General features: G+C 43.1%; 1 protein-coding gene across 2 annotated transcripts in view; it reads right to left on the minus strand.

Moving 5' to 3' along the window:
* Positions 1–14,745, minus strand: part of TMEM184B (transmembrane protein 184B) — a 33,869-nt gene extending 19,124 nt beyond the window's left edge. The window contains exons 1-2 of one of the 2 annotated variants that reach the window (XM_081024195.1): positions 14,406–14,745; positions 1,708–1,938 (exon numbers count right to left, since the gene is read on the minus strand). In XM_081024195.1, the coding sequence (XP_080880321.1) occupies positions 1,708–1,911 (204 nt within the window). In that variant the 5' untranslated portion in view covers positions 1,912–1,938; positions 14,406–14,745. The remainder of the gene's footprint in view (positions 1–1,707; positions 1,939–14,405) is intronic. The other variant, XM_081024196.1, reaches the window with a different exon arrangement.
* Between the last annotated feature and the right edge of the window lie 367 nt (positions 14,746–15,112).

The raw sequence follows: 15,112 nt of genomic DNA on the forward strand, positions 1-15,112 counted from the left end.
TTTAAATCCATCTACACTAGTGCTCATGACTACGTTCTGTGTCCATAAATTCCATAACAACACAGATTGTAAGACTAGAACTCTCCCTTTGTACACTCTGGGGGCCAACTGTTTACACACCAAGATCAGATGGCGCTATTCCAACAGACATGCAGCAGATGACCAATTAATGTTCTAAAGAAGAAGAACTAACAAGATTCATTGTTGCTGCCCAAGTAAATGTCAGGTAAGCTGCTATTCTGATTCATAAAGTAGCTAATCCCCTTTTGAATCTCACACAGCCAGTTTCAATAATGCTCTCTAGCTCTCCAATGGATAGTCACTTATCTATTCATTAACCCACAGGTGTTAAACACAGGTTGATGAAACTGTAGGGTTTGCATGTGTTACTCATCATACAAGGACACTATTAGACAGCATTACAAAGAGGATGCTAAATTTGGTTTGTACCGTCACCCACCAACCTGATGAAATACAGCAGCCAAGTCTTACAGCAGAAAAGCTGGCGGCAGGAGGAGAGGAAAATGCCTCTGCCACCGCCTCCTCACCGTGCAACCAGGTTCGCTGAAATCATTTGTACAGCGTGTTCATCATGATGACAGACATTTTGGGCAGAAATTTAAAATGATAAATGGCTGTTTATTCCTTGTGCTAAGAACAGGCAGAGCTATGAAATTGGAAGATAACGCCAAAGGGTTATTAAACCCCATGAATCATGGCACATCATCATTACATAGCCTTCTCCCGCCCCCACCCCAATGAAACACACTTAATTAAATGTACATCATTCCTAAGCCAATCAACTGCATTACTATGAGGGAAGTGTGTTGTCTGCATACCTCTGAAGTTGACGGACTAATTACTACTTAGGATTCTGGAATAAAGGCCCCAGGGCCTATCACAGCAATCCACCCCATAGTATTAGCAGTCTGACAGGAAAGATGCTTGATCTTCTATAGCTTTGACATTGTCCTGCTTTTTCCTACAAGTTACTGCCTAGATTTATTGTTAGGCAAGACATGGGCACCATGAACTTAACTGTGAGCTGAAGAGACTAATTTGTAGACAGCTTCCTGGCAGCTGCAGCCTTATGTATATGCTGGCACTGTCTGAACAGCTCTGAGATTTGCTTGTCTCACACACAATGGGATGGGACAGCAAAGTCCTGCATTCCCCCCACCCTCCATACTCTAGCTGTTTTTAGCCACATCATTTCCACTCTCACTACTCTATGAGAACAGACTCATCACACCACAGCAAATACCTGACAAACATATATTCTACCTGATAAACATCTGTATCACAACTAAAGTAAAGACGCACTCTCCTCTCCTTCAAGTTACATGGGGGCTTGTTCAATGGTGTTAATCCATAGCTGCACCTGTATACATTGTGCAAATGGAGTTGGAGATTGCTCATATATGCTACAGGCCATAATATTGCATAAAGTGATCTGTAGCTTAAAAGGGAAGTAGCAGTAACCACTTTGGGCAACAAGCTCCATCTACTCTACATGATCTAATGATGGCAGAGAGTAGAGCAGGTAAGGCTACAGCAAATTTAACTGTAGTCAGCACAGTAAATTTAACAGCTCTCTCTCTCTCTCTCTCTCTCTCTCTCTCTCTCTCTCTCTCTCTCAGGCTGCAGTAGAAAAGGTGCCTTTACAAAGTACCATTCAAAATGCTATAAGTATTTTATTTTGCTTACCTGATGGCAAGTAATAAGCAAAGCAGTCCACACGAAGAAACCTGAGATGGCCTGGGCAGCTGTAGTCATTAGGAATATTGGTTGCTCCACAGCAGTGGGAGTGCCAACCTCAGACATCCAGGATAAGTTGGGGGCTGCAGCAGGAGTGCTGGCTGGGGAGCCCAGCTCAGGCACAGACATGACTCCAGTCACTACGATCATCATGTCCTCAGAGTTGTGGGTCCTTCAGATCTAAAGAGGAATTAGAGAGAGAGAGAGAGAGAGAGAGACAGAAAAGTTTCAAAATAGCAGAAACAACCTATCATAGCCAGAACACCTCACAAGTATCCCAGAGTTTTGCTAAACATTTCTGTCAAGTGTAAAGGCCTTCAGTAGCAAAGGTAAACAGGAATAATTTGGGAGAAATCGCTCATGTTCCTATGGTATCAAACACAGCTACTCTTTAGTCACTGAACAGTCAGAAAGAAGGTCAGACATGTGAAAAGCAGTTCTAAATTTAAATTGCAGAGAATTCTGGAACACTGCCTAAAATAATCGTGCATTTTTGATACTCTATTAATACATTCAATTTTATTCCTTTCTTAAGTGATTATACAAAGAGTTGCAATAAGTTTTTTCAAAAACATGGGGCACAACATTTTAAGGTGACTGTTTTGAGACCGCAGGAAGAAGCTGGCTGTTTGTGCATTTAGTGATCTCTTCTCTCAAGTCACCCCATGAAGCAAAAACTTCATACAGAACAGAAGGTAGTAAAAAGCACCAATACTTGATTGAAATGTATTGGATTTACATGGTATATGTGTGCCCAACCAATATATAGATGTGCTAGCCTGGTACTGACTTAAAACCTCCCGTCTGACTCTGACTGTTCTGACAGAATCAGAAGTACAGCTGAGCAGAAAAAATCCAAACATTTATGGATTAAATGTTCATTATCATTAGCTACACTCGTTATACAAATTCAAAAACTGACAAAGTGTCAGCAGTGAAGAAGATCAAGTAGTCTGGAAATGAGATCATAAGCAAGTACTCTTGTCTCTAAGAAATGGGGGGATGAACTGAAAAGCCAATAGGTAAATTATCTAAGTTGTTAAACTGAAATTATGAAGCACAACTATGCATGAATTACAAAAGTGATACACACAGCAGGAAAATTTTTGGAGAACCAAGTATTTCTATATGAAGTCTTTTCATTTATCACAACCAGACCAGTAGACTATAAAAAGAATCAACATGTGATTTTGTTTTCCTCTGGCCTTACAAGAAAAGAGCAAATAAGGTAAGCACGTGGAGAGTCCCGTTTCAACATAGATCTTTTGATTGTTCTAGCTGGGCCAGCCACCATTCTAGTTACATAACAATTCCTACTTCAGTTTGTTTTAATACATCATTCTCATTGCTGAAATATCCACCCAGTCTGAATATATGATAAAAATACCCAATGGTAAAAATACTTTACATTCTGCAGGGAACACAAAGCTATTTTGAAAAGAATGGAGACTGACAAACCCCCATAGTGCACAAAGAACAAGGAGATGGTATATAGACCAGTGGTTCCCAAATTCGGGTCTGCGGAACACACCCAGGGGATCCGCGGTCCCAATCCTTTCCTCCCCCTCCCACTAAATTTTTGTCATTTTTGCACGGCTAATATCACAAATCTTATGGTCTGTTTTAGCACGGTGTGATTTTTCAACATACTGGCCAAAACCAGTTTTGAAATTCCACTGTGATAACGATTTTGACCTGGCAATATGCAGCAATATGTTGCTTCTTGTGCAAGGGAGAGCAGGGCAGCTGATTTCAAGGCACCGCCAATATGCTGCTGATCTGAGCTGCCTTCCCTCAGGAGGGAAAACAGGACAGCAGATTGCAAGGTGCTGCCTTCCCCTCACACTGATGGAGAGCAGGGCAGCTGATGGCCCTCACTTCAGGGCACTGTGGCACTACCTTCCCCTGGCACTGAGGCGAAGCAGCTTTTCTCAGTCAGCAGGAAAGCAACAGCAGCCACAGTGGATGTGCATCTTCGCTGGCTCAATGGCTTGATGAATACCCCATCTCCATCCCCTCCCACTCAAACCATGCAGTGGAGGTGATTCTGCTTCCTCTCCTCCCTGCACCCATCCAATCTCCATGACTGCTTCTTCCTTCATCTACAGGCACCCTACCCACCCGACCTCTGTTGCTGCTCCTTCCCTCATCCCCACACCTGATCTCCAATTTCAGACGTTGTGATATATCGGAATATCGTGATGTTTAGCTGCTGATATATCACGATGTTGAAAACCAGATATTGCTCAGCCCTAGTGTGTTTTTTAATATATCTAAAATCCTTTGCTTATTAGGGGCTACCCCACATTTTGTTCAAAAAATTGCTCTGCAGAGGTAACTACCATAGAGTTATCAAAATTTTCAAAAGTAGGGGGTGTGTGGCTTGGCTTTTGAAAAATCGGGGGCCCTCAGTAATTAGCTAATTGGGAACCACTGGTATAGACCACTGTTACCAGACCTAGTGCCCTCCAGATGTGGTTGGACTCCCAACTCCCATAAACCTCAGCCACATGGCCAATGGTCAGGGATTATTGCAGTCGAAAGCAAACTCAAAAGGTCTGCATTTGCATGAGATGTGGGGTTTGAGGGGAGATCTGTGGAAATGATAAATATAATATGAAGACTGCACTTGGAAAGAGAAAAAACCCTGATGTGCTTGAAGCAGAGGGAGGGAGGGAGGGAGGGAGGGAGGGAGGGAGGGAGGAAGGAAGGAAGGAAGGAAGGAAGGAAGGAAGAAAGGAAGAAAGGAAGAAAGGAAGAAAGGAAGAAAGGAAGAAAGGAAGAAAGGAAGAAAGAAAGAAAGAAAGAAAGAAAGAAAGAAAGAAAGAAAGAAAGAAGTTCTATAGAAAAAGATGACACTCAGGAAACTGAAAACAGGGTGGAGTTTGAGACGCCTTTGCTGCTGAGTCTGGAGGAAATTGGTTTCCGTCTGACAACATTCTACACACCACAGGGCACAAGTAAGAGGTTTTTGCTAAGCTTATGAAATACACATGTAGGAAGGATTTACCACAGATGTATGCCTAGCCAATTAAGCTTGAATGAAAAGGTGAAAGAAATTATCAGGTATCTGTGAGGCTGAGGAGAGAAGGATATCCAATCCTATTACAATGTAAAAAGAGATATTGTAAATCACAGCAATGCCTACAATAAACGATAGTTTAAAAAACAACAACACACCAACCCTAGTCTACACAAACACTCCCCTTTATGATCAATTCACATGGCTGCTAGATATAAATACCAAAGCAGGGGGTTTGTCTGCAATTTATAACAGACGCTTTATTAAAAACATTCTTATAATAGAGCCTTTCTATCAAGAAGCCCAAAAGAATGAACTGGACTTTCCATTCTTAGTGCTAAAGTGGTAGTTAAAGGATGCAATCCTGTGCCTACTTAGTAAAGGTAAAGGGACCCCTGACTATTAGGTCTAGTTGTGCACGACTCTGGGGTTGCGGCACTCATCTCGCTTTACTGGCCGTGGGAGCCAGTGTACAGCTTCCAGTTCATGTGGCCAGCATGACTAAGCCGCTTCTGGCGAACCAGAGCAGCGCATGGAAACGCCCTTTACCTTCCCACCGGAGCGGTACCTATTTATCTACTTGCACTTCGTGCTTTTGAACTGCTAGGTTGGTAGGAGCAGGGACTGAGCAACAGAAGCTCACCCAGTCGCGGGATTCGAACCGCCAACCTTCTGATAGGCAAGCTCTAGGCTCTGTGGTTTAACCCACAGCGCCACCCACGTCCCATGCCTACTAACTTGGCAGTCCTGATTTTTTTCAAATAGGATTACTTACTTGGCAGTAATCCTATTTGAAAAAATCAAGACTTTTGAAACATGGATAGGAAACAGCTGAAGAGACACAGCTCTGAAGTCAAACCTTTCTTCTGAAAAGTTCTGGAGGACTCAAAAGCATGTACACTATTTTATGCTGTTTAGGTTGTCGTAATAAAATCCTTGCCTTAATGTGATTTTGAAACTTAGCTTGATTATTAGGCCAACCACTATCTTTCAGTTTCAACTCTGTTTGCAATATGGATATGATAACATTTGCAAGGATTGTGGCAAAGATTACTGAGATAGAGTGTTCTCAGTGCTTCATATACAGTAATGTGTTATTATTATTTAAACAGATTACAGAACCTATAAATCTACATACCCTATTCTAAGTACAAGCCAAGATTTTAGAAGAAAGCAAAACAAACCCAATGGTGCCATCAGAAAATAATATTCAGGCAATGGTCCAGGGCCCAACTCAAGAGAATGAGCGGGAACATCTCCAAACATAGCATGGCTGGCTTAACACATTTTTAAATAAACAAAAGATTACACATGAAAACTAGAGTGTAAAATTACCTAACTGCACCAGTAGACAAATCACACACCCCACCCCGCCAGGCCCAGCCCCGGCCCCACCAAAAAACCCCCTAAGAAATGTAAGGGGAAATGCATTTTCAAATGGCAGGTGTCTAGACAGGCATTCAAAATGCAAAGAAACAACACATGAAACATACACTGCCCCCTAGTGCATGCAACCAGTGAATAATAATGCATCTGACTAATAAAGCAGCCAAGCATATCATTCATCCCCAAAAATTTTAGAATGTGTGGTATGTTTTCAAATAATATTTTCCTCCCTTTGCTTTGAATTATTTAAAAAAAAGCACACGCTTTCATTCCACCAGAGATATACCAACAATCTCTACATAGCAACAGGTCAATTTTTATGTAAACTGCTTTGAGTTTTGTGTGTGTGTTTACAATCAAGCAGTGTATAAATTTTATGAAATAAATAAACAGGTCACCATATATTTCAGGTTTGTGACCTATCCAAGGATGAGGGTCTACCTCTTCAAGGAATTGTCGCTCTACTAACATAAGAGTGGGGAACTGTTTCCAGCCAGCAGGCCGCATCTGTGCACCTCTGCAGGTCACAGTGGTGTCAGGTGTTTCATTTTTGCCTGCATGGTTTGAAATTAAACTGTGTGGGCAACAGAATGTGTGTGCAGCAATCAGCTGGTTGTAGATACTTGGGAAGTACTGAGCAAAAGCCAGTGTTTAGGAAACACTGTGCAAGGGGCTTTCCAAGCACCTCCATCCAGAACACCTTTTGTCAAAGCTCTGTCTTTACCTGTACACTTCAACTGACACCATATATGGCATCAGGTTTTGGGCAGGTGGGTGAGGCTTGGCCAAAATGGGCCTCACGGTCCAAATGGGAAGGTCTGGTGGGCCTAATTAGGCTCACAGACTAGAGGTCTAAAGGTTGTTGTTGTGGCTAGGGATGCCTTTTTTATTCAATGCACTGCTACTACTCACCATTCTGAAACTGTTAATCTTGACACCATTAATTCATGCATATCTAAATGGACTGGAGTAACTGAATATTCTTTGCAAGTATTGAAAACTGGCACAGGGGCAAATCTTGAGTTTGAATATGAATGGCTTAATTGTGTTTTAAATGTGTGTACCAACTTTCATTCTGATCTCTCAGTCTTCAAAGGAGACATTACAATTTGTTTTGCACCTCCCCCCCCCCCCACTTTAAAAATACATGTGTGGACTGAGTTGGCTTTTAAAATGTAGGATTGTGCCCTGAACTTGTGTACTGAATTTGGACACTTCAATATTTAGAGTTATCATATAGGTGACAAATTTATAATTGAAATGCTGAAGTGTCAAATTAGACCAAAGGCCTCATTTGCTCTATCAATCAAGTGCTGAATGGAAATAGACACAATATTTTCCAGCAGCTGCTCCATCTATATACTTCTGGAGGCAATTCAAGGTGCTGGTTCCCACTTTCTGAGCAGTGCTCTCTGTAGACAGAGAGGGCACTAAGCAAATCACTTTTGAAGACCAAGGTCAGAATGAAAAAGAATCATGGCACAGGTTCCATGTTTGATTGACAATCATAGCTTCAAGAGATTCAAAGTTGTAGACTTTCTTTTGGTTTGTATTAAATGTGAATTTCATTTAAAGCCAAATTACAATTTTAAAAGAGTCTTAATATAACTGTGTTGTTAAAATATAATAATAATAATAATAATAATAATAATAATAATAGCAGCAGCTTTATATCCATCTGCTAGTCCATACCAGGGTCATTACAGGGTCATTTACCCAGCGGCGTAGCGTGGGTTGTCAGCACCCGGGGCAAGGCAAGTAATTTGCGCCCCCTAACCCGGGGCAAGGCAAGTAATTTGCGCCCCCTAACCCCTAACCTGCCGCCGCTGCCAGCTTCTTCTTGCTGCTGCCTGGTCTGGTCTGGTGTGGTTCTCTCCCGCGCTCAGCGCTGCACTGGGCGGCCGCTGCACTGTCCCTCCCCCAGATAGTCCCTCGCTCTCTCTCCGCACCGCACGCCTGGCACCCACCCCCTCCACAGTGGGCGGCGACCCAGCGGCTCGGATTGGATTCGCACAGCCAGCACTGCAGTGAGAGAGAGTGAGTGAGCCAGGTAGGGGCAGAGAGCTGCGAGTGTGAGCGCCCCCCCCCCAGATGTTGCGCCCGGTGCGGCCGGCCCCCCCTGCACCCCCCACGCTACGCCACTGCATTTACCTTTTTTAAAAAAAGAAGAAGAAGAAAACAACACAAAAAGCAGTAGTTGCACAAGCCCCCTGCTGCTAGTGTCACCTCTTCCTCAACTTTGGTACAGTGCCGAAATGCTAAAATGCCTTGCTGAAGTGCCTTGGGCAAAGCTCTCCTTTAGTACAGTGCTGAATTGCACTAAGGGAAGCTCTCCTTAAGAGAAGCTGCATGTGCATTCAAGCCCCATGTTAGGCAAAAAGATTCTTGCATTGCAGGGAATCTATGATTCTAGGTTGCTTTCTATAATTCTATGTTGCTCATGTCCTGACTTAAGATGGGTCTGAAAAGCAACATCATCACTGCATCTCTTTCTTTATTCTGAGAAGCGGGGGAGAAGGAAAGTCAAGCATATAAAGTAATATACAGGAGCTTCATGTTTAAGTTGGGACTAGTGATAAGTCCTGCATCTGACACAATGTTGTAGAATGATATACTGCCTCAAGGGCTGTTGTGTCATATGTCATGACATCATGGCACATGGAACAGAAGTCCAATAACCAAGCAGATGGCAAGGCTGTACTTACTTTGGTTACTGAACAAAAGAATGTTCAGTATAATGAGCTGTTGTGTCAATGTGAAGGGAATCCAAGTTTACCTTAAAATTCTGTTAATTTACTGTATACCTTAAGTTTTGCGTTCATTGGTGGTTAATGTGTTACTGCCTCTTTAGGTAAAAACAAAGTGAAGTCTCAGGAAAGAGAGAGGAGTAAGGTCCCTGAACTAGAACATCAGCAGGTACTCTTTACCTGCCCCATATATTTTGGGATCTCATTCCATGCCAGTTTACTTTTGCTTCTGGTACGCATATAAGAATTTTGTTCACCCACACTGAAGAAGGCTGCTTATTAGTGATATAATTAAGCTATCAGTACAACAAAGCATCATCCAAACACAGCCTTTGTAGTTGTACTGTGGGGGACTGAATAGCCCAAATCCTCATGAGATTTTTGCCTATTCATCATTTTTTATCCAAACAGCTGGCTGTATGCTCAGTGAAACAAAAGACAGAAAACGCCACTCAAGCTGTCTTTCTTTTTATCAAAACAAAAAGTTCTCCACTGTAAATGGTAAAAACAAATGACTGTGAATAACTTTTTTTAGTAAATGATAAGTTCTAAACAGTTACAACATTTTAATTAAATATATATTTGTAAAATTTAGATTGGAGACAACATTTATTTCCAGATTTTAAGTTTCTCGGTTTATTCTAGAATGGGAAAGTGCAACTCTCCTTACCTTACTTTCACAGAAAACAGCCCCTTCTTCTCATCCCTGCAGCTGCACCTTTAGTCTATTCCTTCCTTTGCCTTGTTCTTAAATATTGTCCTATACCAGGTCAACCAATTCACTTGCAAACACCCATAATCCACCCTAAATCAGATGTGCAGATCAACAATGAAACCCTTTTACTATGAACAACTATCTTTCTCCAAGAGAGTTTTTCTGCTCTATTAATTTCTGCAGTTTTCTTCTCCATCTTTTGTGTGTGTGTATGCGTGTGTGTGGACTGACCCACATTATAATAGGTCAGCATACCACAGCGAGACTCTTTTTTTGGAATGAGACAGGAAACAAGAGGAAAGGGAGGAGGCTGTTTCCAGCATACCACTCTTCCTTTGAAAAATAGGATCAAACACTGCAGTTCTTGGATGGGTCACCTTCCCAGAATCGGTACCAGAATTAGTCTATGCACACTATGTGCCTCATACCCATGATCTCACTGCTGCTTGCCATGCAGCTCCTCCGGGAAAGGGAGGCACATATCGCCCTGAAGTAGCATTTCTTGAACGCTGAAATTTTGAAAAGACAGAGGTGAGAGCTGAGTTTAAAGGAGATTTATTTGAAACAGCAATAGAAAGTTGCAAGTGCAAAATTATTTTCATACACTAATGTACTAGGAAAGTAGATAAAGCTTCACTTGTATCCTATTCATTCAGAGTATTCCCCATTTTGTTTCTGAGACAACCCACCAGAAAGCCATCTAATGCATCTGTGGCTGAGCTGAGATTTGAACCAGTGACTTCACCAGCTTTCAACTACATAGGTGCACAGGGATTGCTCTGTTAGCTGTGGCAGCAAACACGGAACCCTTTAACATATTAATGGGAGGTGGGGAATCACACATCAATGATATGCCATTCAATCACATTTTAAGTTATGAACATGCATTTCAGTGTTTAACTGGAGCACAGAGACAGGAGTGTGGCTCTCTAGTTCTCCAATGGGTAGAGATACATTAATTCTGTCCTAACTCTCTGCAAAGATACACCCCCCTCCAAAAGTACTTGCAACTGAAAGAGCAACATTATTATTATTTTTTTAGTCCTCCTTCTGTTGTCAAGCTTTTGTTTATTTTTAGACCTTAAGCCCTTTGGGACCAGTATCTATCCTTTCTATTATGCATATGTAGATTGTCTAGTATTAATAGTATGCAAAACAACAACAACAATCTGAATAGTGCTTGTGTCACTAGGCTATAGGTATATGAGGTCTTATGTATGTGTGCTCCTGAGATGCATAGTTTGAGAATGAACAATCCAATGATCTTTAAGTTTCTACAACTTCAATATACCAATAAATACTTCAGAAGCGCAGATATCTCTAAAAACCTTACAATAAATATTTAATATAAAGTTACTACACACAAAAAGGCTACACAAGATAAGGGAGTTAATCGCATTGGTCAGTTAGAGATAAATCATGTCTGTAATAAAACATTAAATGTCTGTCTCAAAGGGATCACACAATGGCTTACATTGTCTTCTAAAAGCCTGTAGGCTTATGCTCTAGTGTGGATGGGTGGTAACAACATTAGTCCTAGTTTGACCAATGAGCACTGTTGATAGATAAGGCAGATGCAGCAAAAACTGGAGAAGCCATGGAAACAACTCACTTGCAAGAGAGAGAACATATGGAACTGATGCATGATACAGCAGCTTAGGGCATTTCACATACACCTTATGGTGCAAAAGCATAAGCCATTGCCGCATCCCATGTGCAGTAGCTTTCACTAATATGACAACCATTCCTGAACAGTTTGCTATACTGTACCACAAGGCTAAAGGGGTGCTCGTTCCAATTACAGTTGTTACATTTTAAAGAGCGTACTGTGCAGCAGGTGAAATGTGTTTGCTAATTCTCCCCTCCCCTCTTTGCTTCCTGTAAATTGCATCCCTCTGGGGTTGTTAAAATGATCACCACGCTGCATTACAGACTCAAGTGTTCATGTGCTACTCCCTGGACACAAGGTGATCTGTGCCTTCCCAGTCACGGTTTGCACTGAAAAACAAAGCCAACGCTCTATGAACACTCTGCAGTGAACGCTCATGGGGGAAAAAATTAGTAAATGGAGGAGAGGAGCACATCCTCTGAGCTGAGCCAGATCACAAGTACTAGCAGTCAAGAATCACACATTAAAACAGACCACTCTTGACAAAGTGACATCCTGTCGCTGGAAGGATCCCTCTCCCTCCCCAATTTGTAACTCATACTGGAAATGCTTTCCTAGATATTATTTTCAATATCATATTTTAAGAGCTATTGTAGCTAAAAGCTTTATGTATTCCATTTTACTACCACGACTGCTTATAGATCAGTTTCTTTAAAGACACCCAAGGGGTTTTGGCAGGATTAATTATCTTGGCAGGAATCTACTCTTCTATTACCAAGCTACAGCTCAAGGAGTGCTGAAAAGATGATGTAGTCCTATAGTGACAGAGGAGGAAAAACAACATATGTAGGCATGGATGGGTCAGGGAAAATCAAGCACCTGCCTTCACATCTTAGGCTCTATATAATAACTCATTATTGTCCTTCAAACCTTTTCCTCAACATCCTTTGTGATAGTAGGCAGTTACTTTCAAGGAGTTACTGCAACTGACAATTAAAGTTTGCTCCTAGGATTTAGGTATCAGACGATTTATAACTAAATAATACATAGCATTTCACTCCTTTGAATGGATTAATTTCCATTCAATTCCATTCCATTCAATTCTCACAGAGAAATTACTCTTCAAATAACTGAAGATGCTCAACTACATTAAGCATGAAAATGTAACACACTGCATGTAAAAATTATAGAAAAATATATGTTTAGTACACTTCACCTATTTGGTCTACAGGGAGGCTACAAATATTACAGTCTTCCTTCGTGCGTTTTGTATACTAGAGAACTCCACAGTAACGATGCCATGTTTTTAATACTACAGAACTACAAAACATCCCATAGCATTTCAAGATGGAATTGCCAACATTTGAAGATACAAAATAATTATTTCTGCCCTCTCATAAAAAAACAAGCTATGAACCTTGTGCAAAATACATACTGTACTACCAATTCAAACAACGTTTAGAATTTGGTCATAATTACACATGGAATCATTATCTATAAATGGTGCATACTTTATTTAAGGAGGCAGATTCTTACACATAGCAAAGAAGGAATCCTTTCCTGGATGCCAAGAATTACAGGAAAATATAGTCATGCATATGTGTTTGTACAATTCACAATTGATAACACCAGATGTATGTTTCGCCAAAGTAGCAAATTTCAAAAGTGAAGTGTTACCTGGCTCTTGGAGTTAATTTCTCATTGGAAAAAATAATGCTTAACAGTCTTTTGGAGTGTGATGTAAATTACAGTTAAACATAGATGACTGTTTGAAATTGCCTCCTACTACTATCTGCACATAAATTTCAGCAATAAGAAATGCTGAAAGAGAAGCAAAAAGGAAAGTGATTTAATACTGAACACAAGTTGATGGAACATAAGGTGAAATTTATCTAATAAGTATCTAGTAATTTGTATTATACAAAGATGTCCAACCACACAAATAGCTTAGGGCCTCAAACCTGCTTTGTAAACTCATAAAACCTTTGCCCAATATCATCTAGTTTTAATGCTTATTGTAAATGCTGGATTTTAACTGATATGCTACTCAGCAGGCACACTTCAGGACTAAAACTACTAAGCTCACACCATATTACAGCACTGTACCTAGTGCCACATTCAGCGTCAAAGCACCGTAAGGCCCACATCATGCCACTCAAGATAACATGCACCACACGCAAACTAAGCACAAACTATGCTATGTGTTTCTGCTATTCAGCAAAGCATTACTGTGTTCCCTATAGTTCTTCCCATTTTCAGCACCAGATGTGGCAGGACAAGTTGGGCTTCTACAGCACACTTGCCATGTTCAACATCTCAGCACCATCACTAGGACACTGACCGGCATCAAATGTGCCACATCTCCCACATCTGCATGCACTTACCCATTTCTGCACAACGCTCAACGCCCACATTCATCCTCACCCAACAAGGCTGTGCCTGTGGCACGACGGCGGCACCTAGGACTACCGCTATGTTATGTGCTCGAGTCACCTTGCCTATGTCCAAGTAGAAAAAAGATGGTCCGTAAACTTATGTATAGTGGTACCTCGGGTTACATACACTTCAGGTTACATATGCTTCAGGTTACAGACTCCGCTAACCCATAAATATTACCTCGGGTTAAGAACTTTGCTTCAGGATGAGAACAGAAATTGTGCGGCGGCGGAAGCGGGAGGCCCCATTAGCTAAAGTGGTGCTTCAGGTTAAGAACAGTTTCAGGTTAAGAACAGACCTCCAGAACGAATTAAGTACTTAACCCGAGGTACCACTGTAAATTACAGAAACAAAACACCCCGACCATCACACTCTGCAACCCACCCACTGGCTAAGGCCCAACGACCTGATGTCATATATTATGGTGGCAGACAGGACGGCGTGGCAGATGCCACCCCTTGGAAGCCACATCCCAGGGGGCCACCATCTCTAGGCCATGCCACCAGGACCCAAAAGACGCTGTGCGCAGCTTTTGAAGACGCTGAGGTGCCACCTGGCCTGTGGGAAGGGGCGAAGGGCCGTTCCCCTTTCCGCACCACACGCCTTCACGCCCCTTTCTGGCTTCGAGGGCCACCCCTGCCAGGCGCCACCCCAAGTGCCCCGTGGCTCCCTTCGCCGCGCCACTTGTGCCCCGAGGCGCCGTTCCCGGCAGCAGCCGCCCTCTCCTCTCACCGACTGGCGCTGGCGGGGTTGTCGTGCTCCCGGCTCCGTTTCTTCCTCCTCCTCCTCCGGCGGCAGGGGCAGTTCCGTCACTCGGGGGACCGGGCAGGACGAGAGGCCCTCAGGAGCACCATGGCCAGGCCGGGGGTTCCGTGGCCGCGCAGCCGCTCCGTCGCGAACACCTGGCGTGGCGGGGCCGCTTCTCAGCCCCGGACTCGGGCTTATTGCTGCTGCTGCGGCCCCAAACAGACGGAGGCGGGGGGGGGGGCAGAGAGCAGCTGAAGGGAGAGACTGGGCAGGCGAACAGTTCCGCGCAGGCGCGAAGCTCGCGGGCTAGCTGGCTGCCCGTCTCTATCTCTCCAGCGCGCGCTCCTGCCAGAGAGGCAGGAGGAGGAGGAGCCGCGAGGCGGTGACGTAACCAGTGGCCTCAGGGACAGTGACGTCCCCGTCCCCCCGCCTTCCACAGATCGATTCTGAGCTCCGCCCCGAACAGCAGCGACGGCGGCCGCTTTAAAGAGACAGAGTCGCTTTTCTTTCCTTCCGCCGTTCCAGCGCCGCACTTTGCTTCCAGCTCCGGACTTGCGGGTTCTGACCATATGCGCAATAGCAGCTGGTCTTTTTCTAGATCAGGGGCCCTCCCTGATGATGCTGGCAAGTACCATCAGCTCCGGGCGTGGGGGGTTAAGCTGGCATCGACAAGCATTACACGTGTGCGTGTG

Source organism: Podarcis pityusensis (genome assembly GCF_964106645.2).
Source record: "Podarcis pityusensis genome assembly, chromosome: 10".
Lineage (NCBI taxonomy): Eukaryota > Metazoa > Chordata > Lepidosauria > Squamata > Lacertidae > Podarcis > Podarcis pityusensis.